General features: G+C 39.1%; 4 protein-coding genes and 4 non-coding genes across 11 annotated transcripts; 6 read left to right on the top strand and 2 right to left on the bottom strand.

Annotated features, from left to right (window-relative positions):
• The first annotated feature begins 2,133 nt into the window (after positions 1-2,133).
• On the top strand, positions 2,134-8,541 carry EIF4A2 (eukaryotic translation initiation factor 4A2). 2 transcript variants are annotated; one of them, XM_032406947.1, is made up of 11 exons: positions 2,134-2,375; positions 3,212-3,257; positions 3,344-3,476; positions 3,757-3,896; positions 4,692-4,860; positions 4,957-5,066; positions 5,274-5,417; positions 5,721-5,858; positions 6,093-6,182; positions 6,404-6,483; positions 7,747-8,541. In XM_032406947.1, exons 1-11 carry the CDS (start codon positions 2,347-2,349, stop codon positions 7,889-7,891), a joined length of 1,224 nt encoding a protein of 407 aa, XP_032262838.1. In that variant the 5' UTR covers positions 2,134-2,346; the 3' UTR covers positions 7,892-8,541. The 2 variants fall into 2 exon arrangements, with proteins under 2 accessions (XP_032262838.1, XP_032262837.1); XM_032406946.1 differs by having other exon boundaries at positions 2,271-2,375; positions 3,209-3,257.
• LOC116634205 lies at positions 3,587-3,655 on the top strand. Its single transcript, XR_004299907.1, has one exon. It is a non-coding gene; the product is annotated as a small nucleolar RNA SNORD2 (small nucleolar RNA).
• LOC116634201 lies at positions 5,460-5,635 on the top strand. The gene has a single exon (XR_004299903.1). It is a non-coding gene; the product is annotated as a small nucleolar RNA SNORA81 (small nucleolar RNA).
• Positions 5,898-6,029, top strand: LOC116634178. The gene has a single exon (XR_004299886.1). It is a non-coding gene; the product is annotated as a small nucleolar RNA SNORA63 (small nucleolar RNA).
• Positions 6,209-6,348, top strand: LOC116634186. The gene has a single exon (XR_004299891.1). It is a non-coding gene; the product is annotated as a small nucleolar RNA SNORA4 (small nucleolar RNA).
• Positions 8,324-27,036, bottom strand: RFC4 (replication factor C subunit 4). Of its 3 annotated transcripts, none has more exons than XM_032406948.1 (12): positions 26,961-27,036; positions 25,472-25,526; positions 24,702-24,841; positions 23,052-23,130; positions 17,807-17,886; positions 13,563-13,682; positions 11,405-11,548; positions 11,090-11,210; positions 10,328-10,450; positions 8,997-9,077; positions 8,805-8,921; positions 8,324-8,722 (listed from the first exon to the last, which is right to left on the bottom strand). In XM_032406948.1, the coding sequence occupies exons 2-12, from the start codon at positions 25,493-25,495 to the stop codon at positions 8,627-8,629; spliced, it is 1,125 nt and encodes a 374-aa protein (XP_032262839.1). In that variant the 5' UTR covers positions 25,496-25,526; positions 26,961-27,036; the 3' UTR covers positions 8,324-8,626. The 3 variants fall into 3 exon arrangements, with proteins under 3 accessions (XP_032262839.1, XP_032262840.1, XP_032262841.1); XM_032406949.1 differs by lacking the exon at positions 26,961-27,036 and adding an exon at positions 26,757-26,953; XM_032406950.1 differs by lacking the exon at positions 25,472-25,526 and having other exon boundaries at positions 26,961-27,001.
• Positions 13,789-15,676, top strand: LOC116633970 (F-actin-capping protein subunit alpha-2-like). Its single transcript, XM_032406951.1, has one exon. The coding sequence runs from the start codon at positions 13,944-13,946 to the stop codon at positions 14,802-14,804; it is 861 nt and encodes a 286-aa protein (XP_032262842.1). The 5' UTR covers positions 13,789-13,943; the 3' UTR covers positions 14,805-15,676.
• LOC116633971 (eukaryotic translation initiation factor 1-like) lies at positions 21,003-22,316 on the bottom strand. The gene has a single exon (XM_032406952.1). The coding sequence runs from the start codon at positions 22,177-22,179 to the stop codon at positions 21,838-21,840; it is 342 nt and encodes a 113-aa protein (XP_032262843.1). The 5' UTR covers positions 22,180-22,316; the 3' UTR covers positions 21,003-21,837.
• Positions 27,037-27,734: the final 698 nt, after the last annotated feature.

Below are 27,734 nucleotides of genomic sequence, written 5' to 3'. Positions count from 1 at the left end.
TTGTTGTTGTACTGATAAATTTGTACTAATTCCTTGATTCCTCTGGTGAACAATGGCTTACAATGCTAGCTGGGTTTAGAATTGTCAGCTGAGGCTATTGAAGAGTATAAACAGCCTCAGTGATCCAGGTTAGCAAAGAAGCAGTTGACTTTTAGAAGGTTCTAATTTTAGATCTCAGGAAAGTAGAAAGTTTATCTTAACCATAAAAGAACATGCTCTCTGTTAGCAAACTTTGTTAATATGTGTGGATCTTTAACTCATTTATTACCAAATAGTGTTTAGTAAGCACATGCAAATGTGGTAAACATAGCATTCATTAGAAATACATTGTAGAGGGGTGCCTGGGTGGCTCAGTCGGTTACATGTCTGCCTTCAGCTCAGGTCATGATCCCAGGGTCCTGGGATTGAGCCCTGCATTGGGCTCCCTGCACAGCGGGGAGTCTGCTTCTCCCTCTGCCTCTGCCCCTCCCCCTGCTTGTGCTCTCTCTCTGGCTCTCTCTCTACCTCTCTCTCAAAAAAAAAAAAAAAATTACATTGTAGGGTTGCAGGCGCTGTGGGTTTGGATTTTGACTCTGGATTTTTTATTAGGAAGCTTTTTTACCTTGAAACCCCTTCAGCAACTGTGACCTAAACAAGAATTTAGCCCTTGTTTATTTCCTTTTAAGAGATTCTGGAAATCCTCCACAGCATGTAACAGTAGTGCTAAACCTAAAAAAAGGTCAACAATTAGGTGTTAATTGTTGATTGATTTCACCCTGTGATTGATTGGTTTCACCCTAAAGACTCCAGTGAGACTAAATGGTTAGTCATTTTTCTGATTTAGTATTTCCTTCCGTTTCTCAGATCCCAGGAGAGTTGTTGTAGGTTTTAGATGAGACAATAAGGATCTTTGACCTCCATTCTCAGAAAATATCTGGCGTTATCTCAAATCTGAATTTGAACATTATTACAGGGGGATGGATAAGGAGCAGCATCCCTAAAATGAGACCCACGTCTACTTTGTCATCTTGGTATTAGTTTTTGTCAGACTTCCTGGCACAATAGTAATTTTCAAATACATTTTCTGAAGAAAATGTATTTAGAATCAACTATCATATACAGATTAAAAAATTATGTCAACTTTTAGGTGGCCGTCTGAATTAATGAGAAAATGTTTCCCTGATAATATCTTGCAGTGTGGGTAGTATTTTAAAGTTAAATGACTAAATGCATCGGGCCTAACCCAGGCCTGGGTCAGAGCTACAGTTGAAAACCTCTGGGGAGAATCGTGCCGTTTATTTAAGCAGCAAGGGTTATATTGCTCTCAATCTCCATTAAATCAACATGCATTAGGTATTAAGCAATTAAAGTTCAAAGGCTTTTGGAAAAAAATGAGCAGTATAGACCAGAATCACAATCTATCTAGTCCCAAAGGGGCATGGAGCTATATCTGCCGGAAGCGTCCATTTAAATTCCTGCATTACAAGGAAAATTACTCCTTAGCTGTTAACCGTTTGCAAAAGTTCACAACGATTTTATCGGGCATTCCCCACACGTAAAAATTATTAGTATTATTTTTTAAAAAGAGAGCGAGAATAGACCAGAGGCAACATGAGAACAGAGTTGGCTACGCCAGAGACATTTGCAAAGGACACTACACATTTTTTCCTCGCTTGGTACAACGTACTACGGTGCACCGGATTTCCTGGGACATGCTGGGTGGCCGACATTTTCCCTAGCAGGAAGTTTCACACTTTTAAGATCTGAATAGATGTTAAACGCTCAGCTAAAGGCCAGGCAGCTCTTTACCGTCGAATTAAACAGCGGTGGGAGCCGGCGGAATAACCCCATTGACTCCCCCAGTGCAGAGCGCGGCCGGGCCTCCACCGCGGCCCCCGAGCGCCGGCGGCGGACGGTGAGCTCGGCCCAACCGGCCCGCGGGGAAGGGCCGGCCGCCCAGCACGCAGCCGCCCCAGGCTTCCGCCTCCCGGTCCCGCTCGGCTCCCCCGGCCGCCTCTGCTTCAGGGACGCGGAAACCCCGTAGGAGCGGGGCGGGCGGGGAGCGCGGTTTGGCTACCGCTTGCTGCAATATTCTTCCGCCGCAAGGCAAAGAGTCCCAACCCTCCCCCAAGGCCCTGGGATTTCCAGCGGTCCTGTAAGATCGAGAAGTAACCAAATTTGGATTTTCCCACCCACTCGCTTAGGATATTTTCTGAGCTAAGGACCCCAGGATCACAATTTGGTGGATGACCAAAGAGCGACGAGAAAATTCCTCCGCAGAAAACGGGTTCCGGCCGCGAGCCTATAAAAAACGGGTGGCGCGGTACCGCTGTCTTTCCAGTCGGGCGCTGAGTGGTTTTTCGGATCATGTCTGGTGGCTCCGCGGATTATAACAGGTATGGCGCTTTCTCGGCGGTGGTGTTTTGTGGTGAGGGTCATATGGCACCGGCGGAGATGGTAATGGACGGCGTGGAGGCAGGGAGCTCTGGGTTCATAGGCTTTCCTTGGGGTTTAGCACCCCTCTGCCCTTCGAGAAGCTTCCATGATGGGTAGGGCCTGGATTGTGGGGAGGCAAGGCTACAAAAACGGAGTGGTTGGAGGGTGTCTTTTTTTTTTTCTCCCGAAGACGCTTTGAAATCCCGGCCGCTTCCCCTGCCCGTACGGAGCAGGTATAGTTAAAGCGGTGGCGCAGTCAGCAGTCGAGACAGTGCAACGGGGCCCGAAGCTTTATTTGCGGCGGAAGGCGCGAGTTGCAGTGCTCGACTTTAGGTGGGGTGGGGGGAGGGTGACAGCGGCGCCCGCTCGCCAAGGCCGCAAGGCGGATGGGACCGCGCCGGCAACGGGGTCCCTGCGAACCGTTGGCATCGCTCTCGCCAGGCCTCGGCCCGCGTCAATCACCGCGGCTTGCGCAGTGTAAGGGGCGGAGCTCAGCGCGTGGAGCTCTCGCGAGACGGTTTGCCGCCGAGACGGGAGCGCCTGGCGCTCCGGCCTGGGGGAAGGGCCGGCATCCGTGGGGCCTTTCCTGGGCGTCCCCTGTTGCCGGCCTTTGGGCAGGCGCGCACCGAACATTCCGTGCCCTGCACCCTCAGCTTCCTTGACTGCCTTGGGGGTGTACACGTGCAGGGGAGAGTGGCCAGACGAGACCGGCTATATAACACGGCTCTCCCCTAATGTGTAGTAAAGGATGGCTGGGGAAAGGGATGTTCTCTAACTGCAGTATTCTTGTCAGCAGAGAACATGGAGGCCCAGAGGGAATGGACCCTGATGGTGTCATCGAGGTAAGAAATGGTGGTTGATTTTGAGACGTTGGAAAGGTGAGCTTGTTCATCCCATTTATTCAGTCTCTCTTATATGTAATTTACAGAGCAACTGGAATGAGATTGTTGATAACTTTGACGATATGAATTTAAAGGAGTCTCTTCTTCGGGGCATCTATGCTTATGGTTTTGAGAAGCCTTCAGCTATTCAACAGAGAGCTATTATTCCTTGTATTAAAGGTAAAAGAACTAGTTAGCACTTTTTTAAAATGAATTAACTGTTTTAGAAAGACCTGGACCGTAAAAGGGAAAATAACTTCTGGGGGACTAGCACCTGTTTGTATTCCTTAAAGTGAAATGATGGCAATCATCTTTCGGGACTGACCTGAAATGAAGAGAATACTCATTGCTGATCACTTGATTATTTGGGCATAATTAATGTTCCAAACGGAATACATGGTGTGAACTAGAAGTGGCGGTTTGATGTGGGATCGGTAAATATGTATCCTACTTTTTTTAGGGTATGATGTGATTGCTCAAGCTCAGTCAGGTACTGGCAAGACAGCCACATTTGCTATTTCCATCCTGCAACAGTTGGAGATTGAGTTCAAGGAGACCCAAGCACTAGTATTGGCCCCCACCAGAGAACTGGCTCAACAGGTATTGATAGTGTAGTTCAAAAAAACTGCTTGCGTGTTGCATAGGTTTCAGGTTTCACAACTGTGAAGAATTTAAAACTTAGTGTAAATTGGTCCTATCAGTAAGAGCCCTCCTTTTTAATTGTCCATGCATGCAGGGAGTTTTTGTTGAAAGTTAAAAATAGGAACTGGGTGTGCAGGTACCGGTTTGCAGGGTTGTGTAACAGATTTGAGAAACCAAAGCTTTTCAGGGTGGACTAGATCTGTTCCCATTTTTAAGTTTGAATGCAGTTGTGCAACATGAAAACTGCAGTGACATGTTATCATTTGACTGTCTCAGTAGTTTGTGATGCATCTGTTGCATGCTATGTTTTCAAAGCTCACTGCTATATTGGCTTTGAAGTAAAACCTTGCTAATGAAACTAGGTTTTATTAAGGTCAAGAGGACATAAGGTCCAGTATTTTGGGAAAAACTAAAGTATCAACAAGTTGTCCTAGATGTAATTGCAGAGTTCCACTATTTACACGTTCCTACACAATGAAAAGCAATGTAGGAAATGATTTAACTAAAATCATTTAACTAACCTAGCTGGTATCTGGGGCAACAGGATCCCAAGTTTGACAAGGCACAAGGAAAACATGTTAAGGGCATTTTATCATGAAGCAGTTAGATCAGTCTGCATTTTAAGCTTGGAAATAGTTAAGTATTGTGCATGCATAGAAGCTCTTTGCAGACCAGATATTTGCCATATGCTTTGGAAGTTTAGGCACAGAGCCTGTATTCTACTGGATAATAATTAAGGGTTTTGGCTTTTAGATCCAAAAGGTAATTCTGGCACTTGGAGACTATATGGGAGCAACTTGTCATGCCTGCATTGGTGGAACCAATGTTCGGAATGAAATGCAAAAACTGCAGGCTGAAGCACCACACATTGTTGTTGGTACACCAGGGAGAGTATTTGATATGTTAAACAGAAGATACCTTTGTAAGTATTGCTGTCCAATGAGAGTATAATTTTTTGTTACTTAAATAGTATCCCTGCGCATCTAGAGCTGATAGTATGTATGGCTTTCTTTGTCAGCTCCAAAATGGATCAAAATGTTTGTTTTGGATGAAGCAGATGAAATGTTGAGCCGAGGGTTTAAGGATCAAATCTATGAGATTTTCCAAAAATTAAATACAAGTATTCAGGTGAGCTTTAATTTTACTCCCTGTCCTGTAGTAGGTTGGGGCTTAGGTTTAATGTAGGTGTACTGATGGATTTGTCCATCCCCCTGCTTAAAGCAATTGGTGCGTAACTATACACGATTTTGTAGTGAGGCAAAGACACTAGGTCTCAGTTTGAGTGTTGTGAAAGTTGTGCTGTTTGTGTGACCATATAATCATTGTCTTTTTAAGGTTGTGTTGCTTTCTGCCACAATGCCAACTGATGTGTTGGAAGTGACCAAAAAATTCATGAGAGATCCAATTCGAATTTTGGTGAAAAAGGAAGAATTGACCCTTGAAGGAATCAAACAGTTTTATATTAATGTTGAAAGAGAGGTAATTTGTCTAATTACTTAACATTAAGATGTTCATTTTTTAGCCTTCTTGTATAAGCACTGTGCTAAAATTGCAGAAACTAGGATTGCCTTAGTTTTTGTAATAATGCTAGCAGAGTACACACAAGAAGAAAAGTAACTGCACTAGATTGTGAAGACTGGGGTGGACCTCTTTCTTAATGTCCAGTGTCCTTTGTCTTAAGATTTGGTGCAATATGTCTTGGATAGGCCTAACAGAATGAATTTCTAACGAACATGAGTTGGAAACTAGATTTTAATAACTGTTAACTTTGAAAAATTGTAGGAATGGAAGTTGGATACACTTTGTGACTTGTACGAGACACTGACGATTACTCAGGCTGTTATTTTTCTCAATACAAGGCGCAAGGTGGACTGGCTCACTGAGAAAATGCATGCCAGGGACTTCACAGTTTCTGCTCTGGTAAGAGGTGTTCTAGTAGTGATAATTGTATTTTCATTAAAGCAGGATTTAGACTACAATATAGCTGTTAAGTGCTGTGTTGTCGTTCCCCCTGCTCAAAATAAAGTTGTTTCTTAACTATACCTGTCTGCTATACCCCTGTAGCAGCCAGGGACGCTTGGTCTCATACATGTCAATAAAATTAAATAGTTAATTTGACTGGTGATTCTTGAATTAAGGTTTGTTAATTTGCAGCATGGTGACATGGACCAGAAGGAAAGAGATGTTATCATGAGGGAATTCCGATCAGGGTCAAGCCGTGTTTTGATCACTACTGACTTGTTGGTAAGTCTCCCACTGTTCTTTTTAATCTACCAAAAGTTTGTTTTGGGGGGAAGGTTTTTTGATAACCTTTACCAGCTTGGGCTCTTTGGGAGAGTAAAGACAAGACCACACTCCACAGTGGGCTATACCACTTACCATAGTTCACTACTATTTTGTGGCCTACATTAATAGTTGTCTAGTTTTTTAAATTAGAATTTGAACACCATACCATTGTGTTTCAGGCTCGTGGGATTGATGTGCAACAAGTGTCATTGGTTATAAACTATGATCTACCTACCAATCGTGAAAACTATATTCACAGGTGAGTAGGTGGCATTTTGGCTGTTACTGTATTGGTAAAATGAATTCATGTGTGGCTTTTCTACGGATTGATTTGTTTGAAAGGTAACTTCGTATCAGGAAAGCAAAAAGACTTAGTAACTTGGTAAGATGTAACTAAAATTGTACTTGGGAAGATTGGTCATCTACAGTGGGAAAACAGTTGTAAATGTTGCCCAAATTGTGGACTTACTACATACAGATCAGGTGGTTTAGATCTGTTGGTCTTAGCTTACTTTTGAGTTTTTAGTGAAGTTCTTGTGTCCATGTGCTTTCTTGGTGATTCCTCTGTAGTTGGGATTTTCTTGGTGTTGTCTGGTAGCAATTTGAGCAGACCCTGGTTTAGTTATAGTGGCTTTATCCCTAAGTAAATTGAACTGTACTTTGTTATATGATGTAAAAAAAGACTTTTTAAAAAATACAGGAGTCGATAGCAGCAGTTGATGACGAGATGGCGCTCAGAAACGGCGTTGACGTAATTTAGGACGTGGAATCATAAGCGAAACAGCACACTGTTTGAATAAAGAGCGAGTCGGTATTTATATTTGTTTTTCTTTTGTCATGATTATTTGATATTTTTAAGTTGTTCCAGCCAAGGCATTTTTGTATGTTAGTCTTTTAGGCGGTTTGTGTTGTCTGGTTTCTATCAGGAAGGTAGAAAGCTGTTCTGGAGGTAAACACGTTTGAGTTAATTTTGAGTTACAACGTGTGAAACTGAGCAAAAAAGCAGTGATAAGTTTGGGTTACCATACCAAATACTTGTTTTCCCACTGGAAAAAGTTGTAAGTTTTAGACAATAGTTAACCTTGCAGCATTTGTATTTACAGTTTACAGTTCCAGAGGTGCGTCGAAATGGATTTACATAACTGTTCTTTTTGTTTTATCCCTGGTGTTTACATCTGTCCCAGGCTGACATCTGCTCTTGGCTGGCCCACTTTGGTATGGGCTTTAATTTCATTACCCCAAACACAATACTGTCATCTGCTTTAAAAGTAATGCTCAAGACACCTGATAAAATCTCATTTTGCAGCCAGACAAGCCTTGAATCCTTTTGGCACTAACTGCAAAGGAAGATTTTTTTCTCTAGATATTGATTAGCAGCTAGTGCGCTCCAATTAGAAGCACGAACTATAACCCTATTAAGTAAACAGCAGCTGATGGTTAACAAGTGGATCATCATGTTCAGTAGTTCATTCATACTCGAGAAGTAACATTCTAATTGCTCTGATTTCTTTTTCTTACACAGAATTGGCAGAGGGGGTCGATTTGGGAGGAAAGGTGTGGCTATAAACTTTGTTACTGAAGAAGACAAGAGGATTCTTCGTGACATTGAGACTTTCTACAATACTACAGTGGAGGAAATGCCAATGAATGTGGCTGACCTTATTTAATTCCTGGGATGAGATAGTTCTGAATGCAGTGCTCGCTGTTGCTGAATAGGCGATCACAACGTGCATTGTGCTTCTTTCTTTGGGAATATTTGAATCTTGTCTCAATGCTCATAACGGATCAGAAATACAGATTTTGATAGCAAAGCGACTTTAGTCGTGAGCTCTTGTGAGGAAAGGCATTGGCTTTATCCTCTTTAGAGTTAGACTGTTGGGGTTGGGTATAAAAGATGGGGTCTGTAAAATCTTTCTTTCTTAGAAATTTATTTCCTAGTTCTGTAGAAATGGTTGTATTAGATGTTCTCTATCATTTAATAATATACTTGTGGACTAAAAGATATAAGTGCTGTATAAAATCAGCCAATTATGTTAAACTAGCATATCTGCCTTTATTGTGTTTGTCATTAGCCTGAGTAGAAAGGCCTTTAAAATTGATTTTTTTTTTTTTTTTTAGAAAGCATTTGAATGCATTTTGTTTGGTATTGTATTTATTCAATAAAGTATTTAATTAGTGCTAAGTGTGAACTGGACCCTGTTGCTAAGCCCCAGCAAGCAATCATATCCTAGGTAGGGTTAAATCCCCAGTAAAATTGCCATATTGCACATGTCTTAATGAAGTTTGAATGTTAAATAAATTGTATATTCACTTTAAAGGTGCTTTGGTCATTTTATTTTTATCAGATCATACTTAAAAAACTTGAGTAGCTTACAAAATTGTATCTTAGAAAAATGATCCTTTCAGCAATTCTGAGTTAACTGCTGCATCACCGTCGCACAGAGGCTGATGAGTTGTAGATGTTCATCAGCACCATCTGCTAAGCATTTATCTACTTCCTGTAAGAAAACTAAAAGTTAGGAAAATTTGCCGTAGAGTTGTATTTAACACATTTTGCTGAAATGTGAAGTGCCTACTTACAGCAAGTTTTTCTGTGATAATGGATTTCTGTTTATCAGAAAGGTTATCATTTTCTACGACCACATCATGAAATTGATTTACAAGCTGAGTTGCTGCATGGCCCTCATCAATTAAGTCCTGCAACAGAAAGTTGAATTTAGTAGGATCATTATAATTTTTTCCTTCCCCAAAGTTACCTGTAAAGTGACTTACTTTTACCACAGCTTCTAGTTTATCAAAAGAGCCACTCTGACACGCAGCAAATATTCCATCAATTGTCCCAGCTGGTATTACCTAAAGTTTGGGAAGGCAAAGGAAGAACTTGGGAAGAACCTCATGCTCCTATCATGGAGCTCCAGAAAACTACTGAAATAAGTTTTTCAGGTAACCATAACCTAACCCTGATTAGGTAATAGCAATGCATTTTGCTTTTAAAAAAATTTTTAATGCCCCTGAAATACACAAAATTTTCTTTGCTTCTGATAGTTTCAGGCTTGGGCCCACGATGGGACAAGAACAGCTGAACTGCTCAGTGGGTGAGCAGCTAAAAATTCTCCCCAGTGGCTCAGACCCAAGTGGTTCTAACTGTTCCTCAGCAGTGGTTAACATCTATCAACTAGCTTAAAGGGAATTTAAAGGGAGATGCCCCCTTTCCTAGTAAAGATGCCACTAATGAGATTGCTTTCAGAAAGCTTATAATACCCAGAAAATTAAAGGGGACTAATGCTATCAATTTCATAACGGTATGAAAAATATCTTACGAGCTAAGTCTTAAAAGTAGTAGTTATACTAGTAGAGATGAACCCTGACAAATGATTTCTCCAAGTGGGATATTGCCCCTTTATATATGACCCTTTGTCAGATTTGTAAGAACAGGGATATCTGTTAAATCTCTCAACTGCCGTATCACTGAAGTGTTGTGATGCTTCAGGTTATTTCCGTGTAACACTTTCTAGCATAGTACTTGGCACATGCTATAGACTGTGTCCCTCAGGTTTCATGTTAAAAATCCCTACTGTGCTCCCTGCTCAGCAGGGAGTCTGCTTCTCCCTCTGACCCTCCCCCTTCTCGTGTTCTCTCTTTCATTCTCTCTCTCTCTCGCTCTCAAATAAATAAATAAAAAAATCTTTAAAAAAAAAAAAAAAAATTTAATAAAAAAAAAAAAAAATCCCTACTGTGATACTAAGAGGGTGAGAACTTTGGGAAGTTGATTAGGTATGAGAGCAGAATCCCCATGAAAGGGATTAGTGCCCTTATAAAAGGTCTTTCTGCCAGAAAGGATGCAGCTGAGTCCATGAACTAGGAGTCTATGTACTAAGAAGTTGGTGCTCACCAGATACTCAATACAGGTATCTTGATCTTGGACTGCCCAGCCTCCTGAACTGAAATTTGTTTATAAGCCACTCAGCTTACAGTATTTTGTTAAAGCTGCCTGAATGGATTAAACCAGCACATAATAAGCATTCTGAATACATTTGTTAGATGAAAATTTTCCAGGAGCCCCAAGCCCAACCAAAATTTTTAAAATTATCTCATGTTCTTACCCCAGCAATGTCTGTGATCACCTTCTCTGTGATCTTTCCACCTGTTAATCGGGTAGCACTTTGAAGAAATGTAATGGCTTTTCTTAAATCTCCTTCTGACACTTTAACAAGACAAGCTATTCCCTGAAAAGAGAAAAAAATTTTTTTAACCTACGATGGCCAATTAAGACTTTGACTTTAATAAAGAAAAGTGAAAAAATGCTGTTTTAGCCGAGAGTTGGAGAAAAATAAAACTTATTTTCGGTTTTAAGGGAATGACAAAATTCATGGAGATAGCATCAGTCCAGTGGAAGGCTAGAGATCTCTTGTCTTTGAAAGAAATTTGCAGAGACAAAGAAATGTTCCGTATTTCTAATCCTATTTTCTTGAATACATAAAGACGATTCAATTACGGTTAAATTCTGTTAAAATGAGTAAGGCCTACATACCCTCTTTCATCACCAAAATTTCATCACAAAATTCACTCCTCAAGTGAAATATTAGCTAGGACACTAAAATCTTATGCAGAGATTTGTTATCAGAGAATTTGCATCATGTGTATGAAATCTGCCCCAGTTCTGGCTCTCTGAAATATTGATAATAAACTTATAATAGTAACAAGAAGGCTGAACCTGTAATTCCTAGACATTCCAAATGTTGCTCTTTTAGCTTAACTTTGCCTGAAGGCATCAGAAATTAAAGCACCACATCTGATGCTTTTGGGACCTCTTATGAATCACCAAAGGAATTCGTAATAACAATATTGTAATAATTAGTAATTACCTCATTGCTAATTCTGACATGTTCTTTATCAGCAATGTCTAGTAATCGCTGCTGTTGAATTTTATCTGACAGTGGTTTGAATCGGAATTTAGAACATCTAGACGTCAGAGGTTCAATTATTCTGTAAAATATCGGGGAAAAAAAAAGTCAGTATCTAAAGATTTTCCCCCAAAGAACTCATTTTTATCAAGAACAAATCAAGACTTGATGGAGGAGAAATTACTGTAGCCTTGAAACATTTACATTTTTTCTCTCCCTAACTGGAGTTATCAAAACAAGGCTGCCTACCATCTATCTTCAGGGCAATATACATACCGACTGACATAGTTACAGATGAGACAGAATCGTGTGGTTTTAGACTCCTTCTCCATGGTACGTCGTAAAGCTGCCTGAGCAGCTGAGGTCATAGAATCTGCCTCATCCAGAATCACAATCTTAAAAGGAGGACATGGCTTCCCACTGATTCAGAGAAACAGGAGTTATAATTCATATATTGTCACCAAAATCTAATTTTAGAACACTCTCATCATCCCAAAAAGAAACCCCATGCCCATCACGCCTTCCAGTTCTCCCAGCGGTAGGCAATCATGAATCTCTACTTTCTGTCTCTACAGATCTGCCTATTCTGCACATTTCGTATAAATGGATTAATACATTGTCTTTTGTGATTGGTTTCTTTCACTTAGCATGCTTTCAAGGTTCATCCATGTTGTAGTATGTCATTACTTCATGTCATTACTCTCCACTACAAATAATACGGCAAAGGGATATACCACATTTTATTCGTTCATTCATAGGTTGATGGATAGTTGGGTTGTTTCCACGTTTTGACTACTATGACTAATACTGCTAACGAACATTTTTTAACATGTTTTGAATAGACCTATTTTTTCGTTTCTTGTGAGTATACACCTAGGATTGGAATTACTGGGTTATCTGGTAACTCTATGTTTAATTTTTAGATGACCTGCCAAACTATTTTCAAAATGTCTGTACCATTTTACATTCCAACCAGTGAAGTGTAAGGGTTCCAATTTCTCCACATTCTTGCCAATATGTTGTCTTTTTGCTAAGAGCTATCCTAGTATGCATAAAGTGGTATCTCATCATGGTTTTGATTTGCATTTCTCTATGGCTAATGATGTTGATGAGCATGTTTTCATGTCTTTATGGGCCTTTTGTATAGTAGTCCCCCCTTATCCACAGGGAATGTGTTCTAAGACCCCAGCAAATGCCTGAAGCCCTGGATAGTATCAAACAGTATATAAATATATATATGCCATCTTTTTCTTATACACACATACCTACGAAAAAGTTTGATTTATAAATCAGGCACACAGTAAGAGATTAACAATAACATCATCATTAACAATATAATAATGAAAGAAAACAATTTTAACAATATAGTGTAATAGAAATTATGCAACTGTGGTCTCTCTCAGAATATCTTATTGGACTGTACTCCCCCCTTCTTGTGATGTGAGATGGTAAAATGCCTATGTGATGAGACAAAGTGAAGTGTGACATAGGCACTGTGATGCTAGGTTACTTACTAATGACCTGATGATGATTATGTCAGAAGGTGAATCATTTGCTCTGGACTTCAGCTGAGTGTAGGCAAGTGAAACCATGGAAACTGACTGAAGCCGCAGATAAAGGGGGACTACTATATCTTCTTTGGTGTAAGGTCTATCAGTTCCTTTGCCTTTTAAATTGGGTTTTCTCTTGATTACTAAAATGTATGAGTTCTTTATATATTCTTGATCGAAGTCCCTTATCAAATATAGGATTTATATGCATTGTCAATCCAAGGTAGATATCAAAAATCAGTCATTCACTTTCTACAAATTCTGAAGTGTGCTCTGATATGAATTTAAATATATACCAGGTTCCAAAAAATTTAATCTTAGAACTGTGCCACATAAGGATTATAAGTAGCTGACTAAACATCCTTGTTTAACTCAGAGCAGTCCTATTTAAATTATTAATAATACTTCCTCTTTTACTCTAAAAGTGTCTCAGTTTGGACAATAACTTATATGGTCACCCTAATTAGGAAATATACACTGAAGCTTAAGATATCTGACAGAACTTTTTTTTCATAACACAATAACAAAAATCAGGTGTACCACCAAACTACCAAATTTGATTAATAAATACTCCTTAGACAGAACATAAGTTCAAAACCCTTGACAGCTAAACAATTTAAAATTAGGTATTATAATGGAAAGGTCATTTCTGGGTTTAAATAATTTAGATAAAGGGACACCTGGCTGGCTCAGTCAGTAGAGCAAGCAACTCTTAATCTTGGGGTTGTAAGTTCGAGCCCCATGTTGCTTGTAGAGATTCCTTAAAAAAATAAAATAAAAAAATATATGATCTAACATGAAAAAGGAGTTGGACATGTGGCAGAAACGTATTTTCAACAAATGCAATGACATGGTATGAAGAAGGAAAAGTGAGCTTTACTTACTCTGAACGACTTCCTGACACAGTTAATTGAGCAAAATTCTTCACTTTTTCTCTAACTACTTGTATTCCACGTTCATCGGATGCATTTAACTCAAGAACTCTTAATCGAAAAAGTTCAGGCCTATGTCAAAATGAAACAAATATGAAAAATAACAGAGCATATAAGTAACTGAGGTTTAAACCACATTTTAACAATTGCACATTCTGTAGTAGTTTAAAATCCACCTAGTAAGTACTAGATAGAAGGCATGCAATCACTTTTGTATTTTTTATTTTGTAGAGACATGCAGTTTAAAAAACAGGTAGATGATGAGGACCGCACGGAAAGGGGGAAGTCAGGTGGCCGCCGCCACCGCCACCGCGGTTTGTCGCCAGAAGGAAAATGGCGGATCTGGAGGAGCAGTTGTCTGATGAGGAGAAGGTGCGTATAGCAGCAAAATTCATTATTCATGCCCCTCCTGGAGAATTTAATGAGGTGTTTAATGATGTTCGGTTACTGCTTAATAATGATAATCTTCTCAGGGAAGGAGCAGCTCATGCATTTGCACAGTATAACTTGGACCAGTTTACTCCAGTAAAAATTGAAGGTTATGACGATCAGGTATTGATAACAGAACATGGCGACTTGGGAAATGGAAAGTTTTTGGATCCCAAAAACAGAATCTGTTTCAAATTTGATCACTTAAGAAAGGAAGCAACTGATCCAAGACCACATGAAGCAGAAAATGCAGTCGAATCATGGAGAACTTCAGTAGAAACTGCTCTCCGAGCTTATGTAAAAGAACATTATCCAAATGGGGTCTGCACTGTATATGGTAAAAAAATAGATGGACAGCAAACCATTATTGCATGCATAGAAAGCCATCAGTTCCAAGCAAAAAACTTTTGGAATAGTCGTTGGAGGTCAGAGTGGAAGTTTACAATCACCCCTTCAACCACTCAGGTGGTTGGCATCTTGAAAATTCAGGTTCATTATTATGAAGATGGTAATGTTCAGTTAGTGAGTCATAAAGATATACAAGATTCCCTAACAGTGTCTAATGAGGTGCAAACAGCAAAAGAATTTATAAAGATTGTAGAAGCTGCAGAAAATGAATACCAGACTGCCATCAGTGAGAATTATCAGACAATGTCGGACACTACTTTCAAAGCCTTACGTCGACAGTTGCCAGTTACACGCACGAAGATTGATTGGAACAAGATCCTTAGCTACAAGATTGGCAAAGAGATGCAGAATGCATAAGATGAACATTGCATGACCAGATCATTTTAATGTCTTTGCGTTTTAAAAAAAAAAAAAATCATTGCAAAAATATTCAGAACTGTCGAGCTACCCAGTCAGATGGGCTGTTGCCATTTAAAATCACTGTAATTAGTTTGGTTAGAGCACAAAGCTTAGCTAATCAACCATTATTTTTCATTTCTTTTGTTCAAAGGGGATTGAAAATCAGTTTAGTTTAAATGTCTTTTACTTTGTTATACCTTTCTTTCTTAAAATTAAGAGATGATTCCTCTAGTGTAATGTTAAAAGTTTTTGAAGTGTTTCAAAAATATTTTACTTACCGTAACCCTAAAATTGTTGTCTTTGGTTTATGAAGTGGGTAATTTTTGATATTTGCCCAGTTCTTTTTAATGGGGTCAATAATGGACATTCTAGTTTAAGGTGGTTGATGGATTTAGCCATATATGCTGCTAAAGAAATTGTCTACCTTTTCCCCCTCACCTCTTCCATTTATGTAAGATTGAGATTAGAGGGAAAGCATTTTCTATATCAGTTGTGTTTGAATCTTTCAAGACGGTTATTTAGCTAGCTTAGTGTTTAACTAAACTTTTTTAAAACAAGGCCAAGGTTTAATGCTGTTTGGAGATTCTGAAATTAAATGAAAATACTTATTTCAGAAATGCATTTAATGCTTTTTTCTTGTGACAGTTACGCAGATTAGCTTGAACTCCATATGTCCCTGAGTTATTTTTATCATAAAGCCACAAATGTATTATAACAAGGCAAATTGTAATATATATAATCCTGAACTCATGACCATGTCTCAGTTTATTTCTTTTCTTGGATTGAAAAGTACTAAAATTCAATGTGACATTAAAATGAAAATTTTCCTATTTATTTGAGTAGAATATCACTTATCAGTGAGTCATATACTATTTTAAAATACTTTCTTTGGATATTGTGATTCTTAACTGGTTGTAAATTAGAAAAGCTGGGAGTACATATGGTGTGCATTACAGTCTAAATTTTTCCATCTTCCTATGCATCATAAGCATGTTTGTAATATTTTAAAATACACATTTAATGATGCTACAGGAATTTCAAACCTGTGGTGAATGTTAGAATTTACTATAGAGAGTGGGGTGGGTTTATGGTTTCATTCAATCGAGTATTGCTTATTATACTCCAGTGGAATCCCTTCCTCACATACTCTTGCAGATGTCTGGGCCTGGAAGTGTTTTTTTAAAACACCACTTTTATTATGTACAATAAAATATTTCATTAGCTTGAAAAAAAAAAAAAAAAAACAGGTAGATGGTATCACATAATAAAATTTTAAATCAATTTTCCACTTAAGATTGTCTCATAAACATCTTGCCATGTCATCAGAACCACTGTAAATACCATTTTAATAACTATATGACATTCTATCCTATGATTGTACCATCATTTACTTAATTTATTCTTCTATTGTTAGATATTTAGATAGTTTTAAATATGGTACAATTTTAAATAATGCTGCAACACAGCATATTTTCAATTATTTCCATAAGGTAGCTTGCTATAAGGACTATTACTGGATTAAAACATGAACAGGTTTTTTTTTTTTTGAGTTTAAAAAAAAATTTATTAAAAATAGCTCACCATAGGGTCATCTGAGAAATCAAAAGAAAATTAAAATAACTGGCACACCCTGCCAAGTCTTTGTTTTTGAAAACTTTACTATACATGTATTTATTTTTTAATTAAAAAAACAAGAACTGGGACTTAGTTTTGTCTTTAGTTTTCCTAAACAGTATGATAACCTTCTAAGCATTTTTCTATAGGCACATTCATAAAGCTCTGTGCATATATTTTCCATTTTAAAACCACATATACTATGAAATGTGGAATTCATAATTAAATTTAGTTCTAAAGGACAAACATTATTTTTAACAGGATATTTTAAAAATTATATAATTTGGACTGACCTACTCTCAAAAAACTATTAATAAACTACTTGGGTTTCATTATGACTACATTGCTAAGGCTGGTTCATCAGGTTGGATCTGAGTTGTGGAATAATCAAAAAAGCTCTTTTATAATTTCCTTGAGAAACAAAAATTGCTGTCAAATAAAATATTAGATTCACAGCACCTTCCCCTTTTTTCTTCACATTTCAACATAACTAATTATCTGTACATATTTGGTGGTTTCAGAGGTATCTGATTATTTTCACATGTAACAGGATTTCATATGTACCCTTTCACCATATATATGCCTGATATAAAAGTTCTGGATAAATTCAAGATAGCCTTTGGTACACTTGATCTTAGCCAAAAGGCCGAGAAGTGATTAAGACAGACTTTGCTATTGGTGCATGTTTTAGGGATATCATACCTGGGCTGATATATATCTTTTAACTCTAGGTAAAAGGCTCCTCTACAATGGCTGATAAGCCAAGACAGTCAATCCTGAAGAAGAATCTAAGAAAGTGGCTCACAGAGGTCTTCTGGTGTACCTGGAATTCTGCATCAACTACTACATACTCTGCTCACACTCAAGATACTTGAGGTCAAGGAGCTGGCCTAGCCACTCCAGAGGCAGGGCCTGGAAAGGCCAGAGCAAGAAAGAACTCTAGAAGGAGTGGTGGGGTCATTAGCATGAGACACAGCAGATCCTATCACACAAGGACACAGATGTGTGAACACAACCACCATTAAGAGAGTGATGAAAGTATTGGCATGAATAAAGATAGGATGGGTCCCTTGGGCTTCAAAATCAAAATGAAAAAGTTAGTGATGACAAAAATCATAAGGCTTCCTATGTTGTAGTACATCAAATACTTGAATAAGGTTCAGAATGAAGATTACAAAAGATGTAGGCAAGCTTACTTATTGGAGGGGAGGAACTGGAAACAGGCCCACTGAATTAATAAAAAATACAGAAATAATAACCTTACAAAGAAACCAAATACAGATTTTTAGTTAAAGAAAAGCAGAGATTTTTGGTGTCAAGTCTTTAAAAAAAAGATTTCAACTTACCCAAAAAGCTCCCTAGCTGCTGCCAAAATGGTGGATGTTTTTCCAGTTCCAGGTGGCCCATAAAACAAGAGATTAGGGAGCTGTAGAAGTTAAATTTTATTTTTTTAAAGTTGTATTCTGGTACAAATAGATGAAAATGATGACTGAAAATGTCTATGGAAGAGTGCAACAACTTCCTTAATAGGGCACATATCTGAATACAAATATTTCTTAATATAACCAGTATCACACTATTAGTAGTTGTGAATCCTGCTTTTTCACATACTATACTTTCCCCCAAAATGTCTAATATCTTAAGCTGAATCAATATTTATGACTGTTTTATACCCAATATACCTAGGTGAGTTTTCAAAGCAGGCATTAGATACCTTTCTTTCTTTTTGAAAAAGATTTTATTTTTAAGTAATCTCTATAACCAACATGGGGCTTGAACTCATAACCCTGAGATCAAGAGTGCAAAGCTCCACCGATTAAGCCAGCCAGGCGCCTCGAAACCTCTTTTTTCTGAAGGGAATCTCAGGCTTCTGTCACAGTTCCCTATCCCACCCCTCTGCTCAGGATTGGGCAAGATTTTATATTTTGTAAGAAAGATTTTGTATTTTATAAAGATGTCCATTGCTTCAAGGGGGAAAGAGACCAAATGAGACCTTCAATTTGGCTAATACAGAGGAAAAAGGAATGAAAAAGACTTATCAGGGCTCTGGATGAGCTGATGTTCCTAGAGTAGTGGTGGGGAAAAAAGTTTACTAAGTGCCTGGCAGTACTCTACTCCATGATTATATACCCTGTAGGGATGCCCACATATATCAGGGAGAATTAATTAGAGGAAGAATGGGTAAGACTAAATCACTAATTATCTTCTTTTATACCTTAAATCTGACTGGCTTGGCTTCTATCAAGCAGGCAACTAATCTGTGGTACAGATTGATAAATGTACTAAATTCTAATGAGCTCTGTCATAAAACTACACTCTTCAGTATGTCCTTTCACGTACAGAAATCACTGCACATGGGAAACTAGGAAGCAGTTTATTTGCTTCCATTCTTGCCTAACCCTCAACCTTCCCATCCATTCTTCACCCAAATCAGATGCCCCTCTGCTTGCTACTTAAAACTATTCACTGGCTTCATACTCCACCTAGAAAAACAAAACCAGACGAACAAAAACCAACCTGTATTTATGAACGTCCATGATCTGCTCACCTTTCCAGGCTCCAATTTACAATGAATTCCAACAACTAAGCACTTATGGCCTATCCCGTCCCCCAGCTAGGGTCTGACTGCTTTTTTCCTGCTTCGCCAACTTCTACTACATTACAAGTCAGAAGCCTTCCCTGACCACCCAATCTAAAGTGGAACTCCTCTGTTACTCTCTCATCAGTCTTTGTTGCACTTAATTCAACTTGCAATTATTTATATACAACAATTTACAATTATTGTTCTTTATTTAGTGTTTTGGTTTAATTGTAAAATATGTCTACCTCACTAGATGGTAAGCTTAAGGTCAAGAACCTTATTTAGTCATATCTGTATTCTCAGCATCTTGTATAGTACTCAACATGTGTACAATAAGCCACTGTACAGATAAATATATTAACTGAAGACTATTACATTGGTAGCATACAGCTTAAGATATAGGCTATGAGTTTTGCTACTTAAAAACAAACACCAAAGAACCTCCTAAGCTTTTTGACTGGTTTTGGTATCAAGGTAATGTTGTCCTCATGGAATGAATTTGGAAGTTTTCCTTCCTCTTCTATTTTTTGGAATAGCTTGAGAAGAATAGTTATTAACTCTTCTTTAAATGTTTAGTTGAATTCACTTGTGAAGCCATCTGGTCCTGGGCTTTAGTCTGCTGGGAATTTTTTGATTACCGATTCAATTTCATTACTAGTAATCAGTCTATTCAAATTTTTCTGTTTCTTCCTGATTCGGTTTTGAAAGATTGTAAGTTTCTAGGAATATTTATCCATTTTTTCTAGGTTGTCCAATTTGTTGGTATATGCTTTTCCATAATATTCTCTTATAATTCTTTGTATTTCTGTGGTGTCATTTGCTATTTCTCTTCCTTCATTTCTGATTTTGAGTCCTCTCTTTTTCTTGAGGAGTCTGGCTAAAGGTCTATCAATTTTGTTTATCTTTTCAAATAACCAGCTTTTTTTTTTTTTTTTAATATTTTATTTATTTGAGAGAGCGAGCGAGAGAGAGAGAGCATGAGCGGGGAGGTGGAGAGGAGGAGAAGCAGGCTCCCCGCTGAGCCAGGAGCCCGATGCGGAGCCCGATGTGAAGCTCGATCCCAGGACCCAGGGATCATGACCTGAGCTGAAGGCAGACGGTTAACCAACTGAGCTTAACCACCTGAGCCACCCGGGCGCCCCTCAAAGAAGCAGCTCTTGGTTTCACTGATCTTTTCTATTATTTCTTCTTAGTCTCTATTTCACTTATTTCTACTCTAATCTTTATTATTTCCTTCCTTCTGGTAGCTTTGGGCTAGTCAATTTGGGTATGTGAATTATATTAAAATTCCTAGGTTTTTTCATCTTTAACTATTATTTTGATCCATGCATACCTCAATATTTGTAATAATTCATCCATGTAACTATCACATACAATAACTTAACTTCCTTAAAACACGGTAAAATTATTAAACCTTACATTACATAACAGTGATATATATGGTGTACACAAGAACTGTATGCAGAATATTAGTTCTTAAAACTGATTTCTGAAAATCATCTATTGTAATTCTACTTTAAAACCTGTAATTCTACTTTAAAATCTTTTAATGTAAATGAAGGAGTGCTCACTTTGGCAGCACATATACCAGAGTAAATGAAAGAATGAATGATTTTTCTTTACTCTGTAGAATTTAAAAAATTCCTTCATCTTTAAGTTTTACAAAACTTAGTCTGAAAAGAAACATAAGATATTAAATAAGTGTTTTAAAAGAGGAAGTTCTTAATTCAGCCTTGTAAGATAGATGGTATAGAATCAAGAACTGGGTCATAATCCCATACATTTGCCTCAAGAGTTGAGAATACGGCCAATTAAAATATATCTTGTCCTGCAATCTGTGTAATTATTACTATACAATTAAAACTGTGTATTATAAAATTAAAAGGTAAAGGTATTTGGATCAAATCAAAACAAAAATTGGCAGAGAAAAAGATTTTAAATAGTTTGATAAATATAACTTCTTTTTTTTTTTTTTCTGAAAACAAGTTTTATTTAAATAAGGGTTTAAATACATTACATAACATTAAAACTGAAGGAAAAAATAAACCAAAACCAGTCTGTTACTTCACATGGCATTGGGCAGCTGTTGCTAGGAAGTTGCAAGCTCTACAGCTAGCTACATGACTGATACATCAGTGTGAAGTTTGTTCCCTTGTCAAAAGTTTAACTCCTATGAAGGCTGGCCTCACATTCTGGTGTTTGGACATCGATTAGCTAGGACAGGTCTGGTCAAAAAGACCTTGGTGGCAAGTCAGATGTCCTATCACGCCTCACTAGAGGGAAGATGGCCGCTTGAAGCTCCACCCACCTGGTCAGGTTGGAGACACCAGGGATCTTTCTTTGACTACCAGTGACTCCCTGTAGCAGCACAGCTGCGGTTGTGGTCTTACCCCATCCTGTCCTCTCAGCTTCACCGTGGGCTGTTCAGGTGGTGACATTCTCTTAGGGCAGGGAACTCTGAAGAGGGAGAGCCGAGGAGCTTCTGGCCAGACATAGCCATCTGTGATCTTGGGGCTCTGTGCTGGACCGAAACATCACATTACTGCTTGGTTTCAGGCCGGACACTGCCAGGCACCTACTGCTTGACCTCTGTTTAAATGAGGGACTTCAAGACTAGACAGCATGGCTCTTTTCAGTTTATTGCATGAAGGAGTTACACTAGTCCAAGTTAAAAGCAGACCCCAAATGGTTACATTATACAAGCTGTGAGGTTTTTAAACTTGTGACAAGGGACAGAAGGGAAATTCTACTCATTGCAAGGAAATCCTCACTTAAGCTTCAGTGAGCCAAAAGCACTTAAAACCCATGAACCTTCAGCTGGTCGTCCTTAGCCAGTCCAACCTCTACCAGGAACTGGCATATGTTCTTGCGCTGGTCACCCTGTAGCTGAATTGCTTCTCCATATTCTGGATGCTCAATCACAGTACCATTGCAGGCAAATTTCTTCTTAAACGCCTTCACTAGTTTCTTTTTATCGTAATCATCAGCGATCCCTTGGACAGTAGTAAGGGTCTTCCTGCCGTTTCTCTGTTGAATTCTTAAATGGATATAATCCTCAGTGCCAGCAGGAAGCAGATCATCACCCTTACTTGCATCAGCAAAGGGGTCGAAAGAGTGGAGGTTCTGGATAGCGGACATACGATACGATTCCTTTTTCTCGGTGGAAACGGCCTGCGGAAGGCGGCGGCGGGAGAAGGCGGGCGGGGGGAACGGAGCGTCGGGAAGCGAGGGGGCTCAAGGGGGAGGCTGCTGAGTCCTCGGCGGCGGCTCAGTGACTGGGCAATATAACTTCTTTCAAAATATATACTATTATAGTGTAATTCCAGGAAGTGAATAATGGCAGCAAAAGCCAAAAGAAACTCTAATTCAAAGTAGCCAGGTTGAAAGGAAGGAAGCAAATCTTCCTGGGGAATAAAGCAAAAATCCACTTTCATCTCCAACTTTTCCCCTTCTTTCACTGAGCTCTTAAAGCACTTCATCATACACAATTTTAAACTGCTAATTCTTCTTATGGGGTTATCTTGTCTCTGAATCATCTAAAATGCAAGTCATTGAAGAATTTTTTTTATCCCACATATGGACAGAAGACACAATGCTATAAGCAGAATTAAATACTCATTTTTTGTATTGTAGTTCAAACCAAATCCTAACATTAGGTGAGCAATTATACTTTCAAAGAATCTCTGACTCTTCTTTATAGTGCATATTATTATCTATTATTCTCTTATTTATTTGGCTTCCATGATTATTCTCTGTGTCTCCCCACCAAAATCAAAGCTCATGAGGAAAGGGACCCAGTACGTCTTGTTCAGTGGTCTCTACTTAAGTACTACGTAACAATGCCATAAGATAGGAGATGCTCAATAAATATTTGAACTAATATACAGCTAGTATTTAAGGGGGGCAGGAGGTTATGAAAGGAAGGAAAAGAATGAAAACAATTAAATCTTAATTAAAAAAAATTTAAATCTTAAATCTCCCAATGACATGAAATATCATCTGCTACTCACATCAGCACCTTCTAAAGACTTTTTCAGCACTGCAACTACTTCTTCCTGGAAAGCAACTTCATCCACACATTTTGGGCGACTGGAAAAGAACCCAAAGAGATTATTTAGTATATTACAGTAGCCACAGAAATGTCTTAAGTGTTCCTTTTGCTAAAATATCAATGATAATACTCAAATATTGGTAATAAAATGGGAAACTTTCATAATTGGAAGTAGGTGGAAACCTCACTTGTATTTACCTTAAGCTAATACATACTGAAGGAGTGAAGTCATTTTTCCCTTTATAGATGCAGTTTACATCTATAATGCTTACAAAAATCAAGCAAAAAGATCTTATTACACCACAAATGTCAACTGGTTAAAAATTTAAAGTGAACACTTGCCCACAAAGTAATATATTTTGACAAGATCATGCACTTAAGCTGAAAAGGAAGAACTATTTAATAACCTCAGGACAGACAACTATTTTGGTTAATATAGTTAATTGACTAATACCAATTTCATCCATCACCTAACTGCACAAAAAACGCCTAACCAGTCACTTGATTGAGAGCTAACTAAATAACAAGTTTAACCAAGATGAAGTATAGTAACATATAATTTTCATCTTACATCATTAACTGGTGATTTTAAGAGAAGCTGGAACAAAGTTATACTCCTAACCCTAAGATTAGGCATTGTGCTTAATTAGCTAGCCCTTCTTTGATTTATACATTTCTAATTAATAAGGTCAATGCCAGGTAGGAATTTTAGGTCAGATAATGTTTTCTAGGGAAACCAGCATAAGTTATAAGCTAGAGTTTCATATTCAAATACCTGCAGGGGCCAGGGAGAAAACAAGAGTAAAAGAAGGCAGAGTATAAGGCAAGAGAAAACAGAAGGAACTACGGTGAAATGAGGAACATATGACCTTTCCAGAATGAGAAGCAGTACTCAAGTCCAACTAACTATTGTCAAATGAGAACCTGCATCTAGTTCTGCCTATTCTCTTGAGAAGCTGAAAAGCTAGATTTTTTTTCCCTTTGTATAATTTATTTAATTAAAAATCCAGATTTTTATGTGAAATTTCCCATTTTAAAAATCACTGTTAGTGCCAAACAAAACATATGAGTGTCTTATTTGACCTGTAAGTAATCCGCAAGCTTTTGATAATAATTGAGCCTACACCAGGGGTTACAACTACTTGTCATAATATCACTTAGCTGATTGAAATTGAAGTGCCACTTCAAGTGTTGTTTTTGCCAAAAACGTATAAGCAAAAACTCAACAATTTCCACCTATCCGTAATGAAAGGTTCGGGAACAGATTATTTGGATTTATGTAGAACTCCTGACCAAGAGCTTATGGCCACATTCTAGAAATTCTGTTTTCTCTTGCTGTATCTCAATCCCTAAAACCATAGACCTGAGTTATAGGTAAGACCTTAGTTCATCTATAAAGCAATTAAACTAGATCATCTGAAGGTACCTTCGGTTGCAAGGTTCTAGGACTTACATATTTGGGTGATTTTCAAGGACATCTAAACAAAGCAAATCATCCCCCTCTTAAGTAACAACAACAACAACAACAATAACAACAACAAAAAAGTGACTAAAACTGGTTAGAGAAGTAATTTATTAACTATGTCAAGAAAAATATAAGCATTCTTACTATTTTTCCACCCATGGAACAGGTTTGGTTTTCTTGTTCTCTCCACTGCTTCCAGCTGTGGCAGCTACTCCTCGATCCTTCAGTGACGGTTTAGTACTGACAGATGTGCCTTTTAGAAAAGCCTGCATGGTTACTTCACCCTGACCAGATGCAAAACAGAAAAGTTCTTTTGAAATTACGAGAAAGTGGGAAAGCACACCTAGCACACTTAACCTTGTGCAAAATACTCCAATAATTACTTACTAAATAAAGGACATCACCTCACGACCTAGCATCCCCTAAATGTATTGTACTGAGAGCTACAGGGACAATTAAAGAGGCCAAAGTGCTTAAGGAACTTAGAATCTATTTATAGTGAGAGTTACAGATCAAAGATAAATCTTATGACTGAAAAAATTTTAAGAGTTCCTCACTTTTTGACAAATATGATGTCATTAGTGGCCAAACTGTGCATGGGCATCTACAGTCTCTTCCATTCCAGTCATGGACCTAGCTCTAGCTCAGACCCTGGAATGGACTTAGCAATGAGGAGTGCTGGGACCACAAATGAGAACTTTCATTTCTTTTCCTGGGCCTAGAGCTCCATTCAAGGGCCTGTTTCACTGGTAGAGCCAATGACTGCCTTCAGAGCCTATTTTGTGGGGAGGGTTGGGCCAGGGACTGTGTTGTTAAAATGGAAACCACTCTTTTGCTAATAACATGCTCATCTGAAGAAACCAAAACAAAGCAGAAAAGTATGAGTTGTTTTAAAAAGTCATACAAAATCTTACCCAGAAGGTAACGACTATTAACATTCAGGTAAACTTTCTTCTAGGCAGCAGAAGGCTGTTTTAAGGATAGAAAAGTATCATTAGCTTGCCTGAAAATCCCCAGCATCAGTGGCAATTCTCCTTTTCCCCTGCTTTTGCCCAGTGCCTAAAGCAGTAACTGGTGCACAACAGATGTTCCATAATATTTGGTGACTGAATTACCATTTATAAGACTCAGCCTCCCCTACTATAAAAGGAGTTAAGGCCTATTCAGTAAGGCAGTTAATAAAAGAATAAATAAATAAAAGTTAAATAAAAGAATTGTGAAAGCCCACATGCTCTGTTGGTGGGAATGTAAACTGATGCAGACAGTATGATAACAGTTTCCTCAAAATGGAGTTTCCTCAAAATATTAAAAATAGAGCTACTGTATGATCCAGCAATTCCAGTATTGGGTATCCATCTGGAAAAAAAAAAAAAACCAACAACCTAAAATCACTAATTCAAAAAGATATATACACCCCTATGTTCAATGCAGCACTATTTGCAACACCCAAGTTATGGAAACAATCTAAGTGTTCATCAATGGATGAATGGATAAAGATGTGATACACACATGTAATGTTACTCAGCCATAAAAAAGAATAAAATCTTGCCACTTGTGGCAACATGGATGGACCTTGCAAGTATTATACTAATATAGGCAAGTCAGAAAGACAAACACTGCATGATTTCACTTACATGTGGAATCTAAAAAACAAAGCAAACAAAAACCCAGACTCATAGATACATAGAACAGACTAGTGCTTGTCAGAAGGGAGGGGGCAAAAAGGAGGAAGGGGGTTAAGAAGTACCAACTTCCAGTTATAAAATAAATAAGTCATGGGATGTAATGTACAGCATAGGCTATATACTCAATAATTTCACAAACGTCTAATCACTGTTGTACACCTGAAATTAATACTGTATGTCAATTAGACCTCACTTTAATTAAAAAAAAAAAAAGAACACAGAGAAAAAGCATACTTCTGTGTCACGTACTTCCGTGCTTGGCATTTGGATACTCAGTAAATAAATGGCTAATAACTGTAAACAGCCAAGCTTTTTAACGTTACTGGATTACTCCATCCCTGCCAGATGCAGTAATTACTAAACAGTACTACAGCTCAAAGCAGGGCTCTGAAAGATGCTGTACGGAGCTACCACTGCGCGAACCAGTGCGGAAGGGGAAGACATAGCAGGGGCATTTAGGGCGCAGGAGCTGAGGAAAACGAAGGCTACCCTCACAATTTCTCGGGCTGGTCACCTGTTATCCCCAGCTCCCCGTACTCCCGGGCACTGCCTGGGCCTTTCAGCCTCTCGTCTCCGGAGGGTGGACGCCGCCGGTTCGCCCCCGGGGCTTCCGGGATAGGGAAAGGGCGAGGTGGTCGCAAAGTCCTAGCTCCGTTCCCAGGTGTGAGACTATCAGGCCTAAGAAGCCCCGAGCCGCCACACCGGGTGACACACTCACCGCCGTCAGCACGGTCGCCCCAGTTCCCGCCACCGAGCGGCAGGCGAAGGGCAGGGCGGGAATACGCGGGCACGGCGCGCGTCACTTCCGGCTCGTCGCGCGCGCTCCTGGTCCACGGAGCCGCTAACTCGTGCGCCGTTTTATTTGCACAGGTGAGACGGGCTTTAGGGACACCTCGACTGGAGCGAGAATGACTAAGGAGGTGTAAATAGAGTTCCACCTGTTGTCGTGCATTCCTCCGACTGGAGGCCGCGGGACAAGGAAGATTGAGCGCGACAAACGCGGAGGAGCGGCTGGGGCGGTGGACCCGGCATGCTCAGCGAACGTGGGCGGGGCGGGGTCTGCGGCTGCTTCCATACGTGGGGGGGCGTGCTCTTCTGTACCCGCTGTCCCCGGAGGGCTTCAGGAGGCTGGCTCTCTTTTTAGGCACGAGTGTGCAGACACTGTACCGTACTGTGGACGTCATTGGTGGCCCTGGGGCGTCTCACAGACTTTTCTGCGGCGACACAGTTCGGCTAAAAACCTGCTTCACCCCAAAGAAAGATGGGGAATGGAGAGGGTGGAGTCGGCCCCTCGCCAGAAGAGGGCACCCTGATTGTCCTGTCCTCTTCTTCCAGCTTCGTCGTCGCAGGGCAAACTGTGCTTTAAAGCTAGAGACGTCTGAAGACGATGTTTTTGCCCTTTTGAACGCATATGGCTTATACCTCTATTACTAACTGGCCGTTGGTGAGAGGGAGCACCTCGGCATGCGAGTAATAGTCATTTTCTAATCCC

This window comes from Phoca vitulina, unplaced genomic scaffold (assembly GCF_004348235.1).
Source record: "Phoca vitulina isolate PV1807 unplaced genomic scaffold, GSC_HSeal_1.0 scaffold8, whole genome shotgun sequence".
Lineage (NCBI taxonomy): Eukaryota > Metazoa > Chordata > Mammalia > Carnivora > Phocidae > Phoca > Phoca vitulina.
The sequence above is the reverse complement of the archived record's forward strand: the minus strand, read 5'-3'. Positions and strand labels throughout refer to the sequence as shown.

Bases quoted from the DNA above. Each gene is read 5' to 3' on its own strand.
- EIF4A2 (XM_032406946.1), top strand. From the start codon at position 2,347: ATGTCTGGTGGCTCCGCGGATTATAACAG. The intron at 2,376-3,208 runs GTATGGCGCTTT...TATTCTTGTCAG, and splicing joins GGCTCCGCGGATTATAACAG to CAGAGAACATGGAGGCCCAG. The intron at 6,484-7,746 runs GTGAGTAGGTGG...TTTCTTACACAG, and splicing joins CGTGAAAACTATATTCACAG to AATTGGCAGAGGGGGTCGAT.
- LOC116633971 (XM_032406952.1), bottom strand. From the start codon at position 22,179: ATGTCCGCTATCCAGAACCTCCACTCTTTCGACCCCTTTGCTGATGCA.
- RFC4 (XM_032406948.1), bottom strand. From the start codon at position 25,495: ATGTTAATAGTCGTTACCTTCTGG. The intron at 11,549-13,562 runs GTAAGTAAAGCT...TCTCTGAATCAG, and splicing joins GTGTCAGGAAGTCGTTCAGA to TGGGAAGCCATGTCCTCCTT. The intron at 10,451-11,089 runs GTAATTACTAAT...TTCTCTTTTCAG, and splicing joins ATGTCAGAATTAGCAATGAG to GGAATAGCTTGTCTTGTTAA.
- LOC116633970 (XM_032406951.1), top strand. From the start codon at position 13,944: ATGGCGGATCTGGAGGAGCAGTTGTCTGATGAGGAGAAGGTGCGTATA.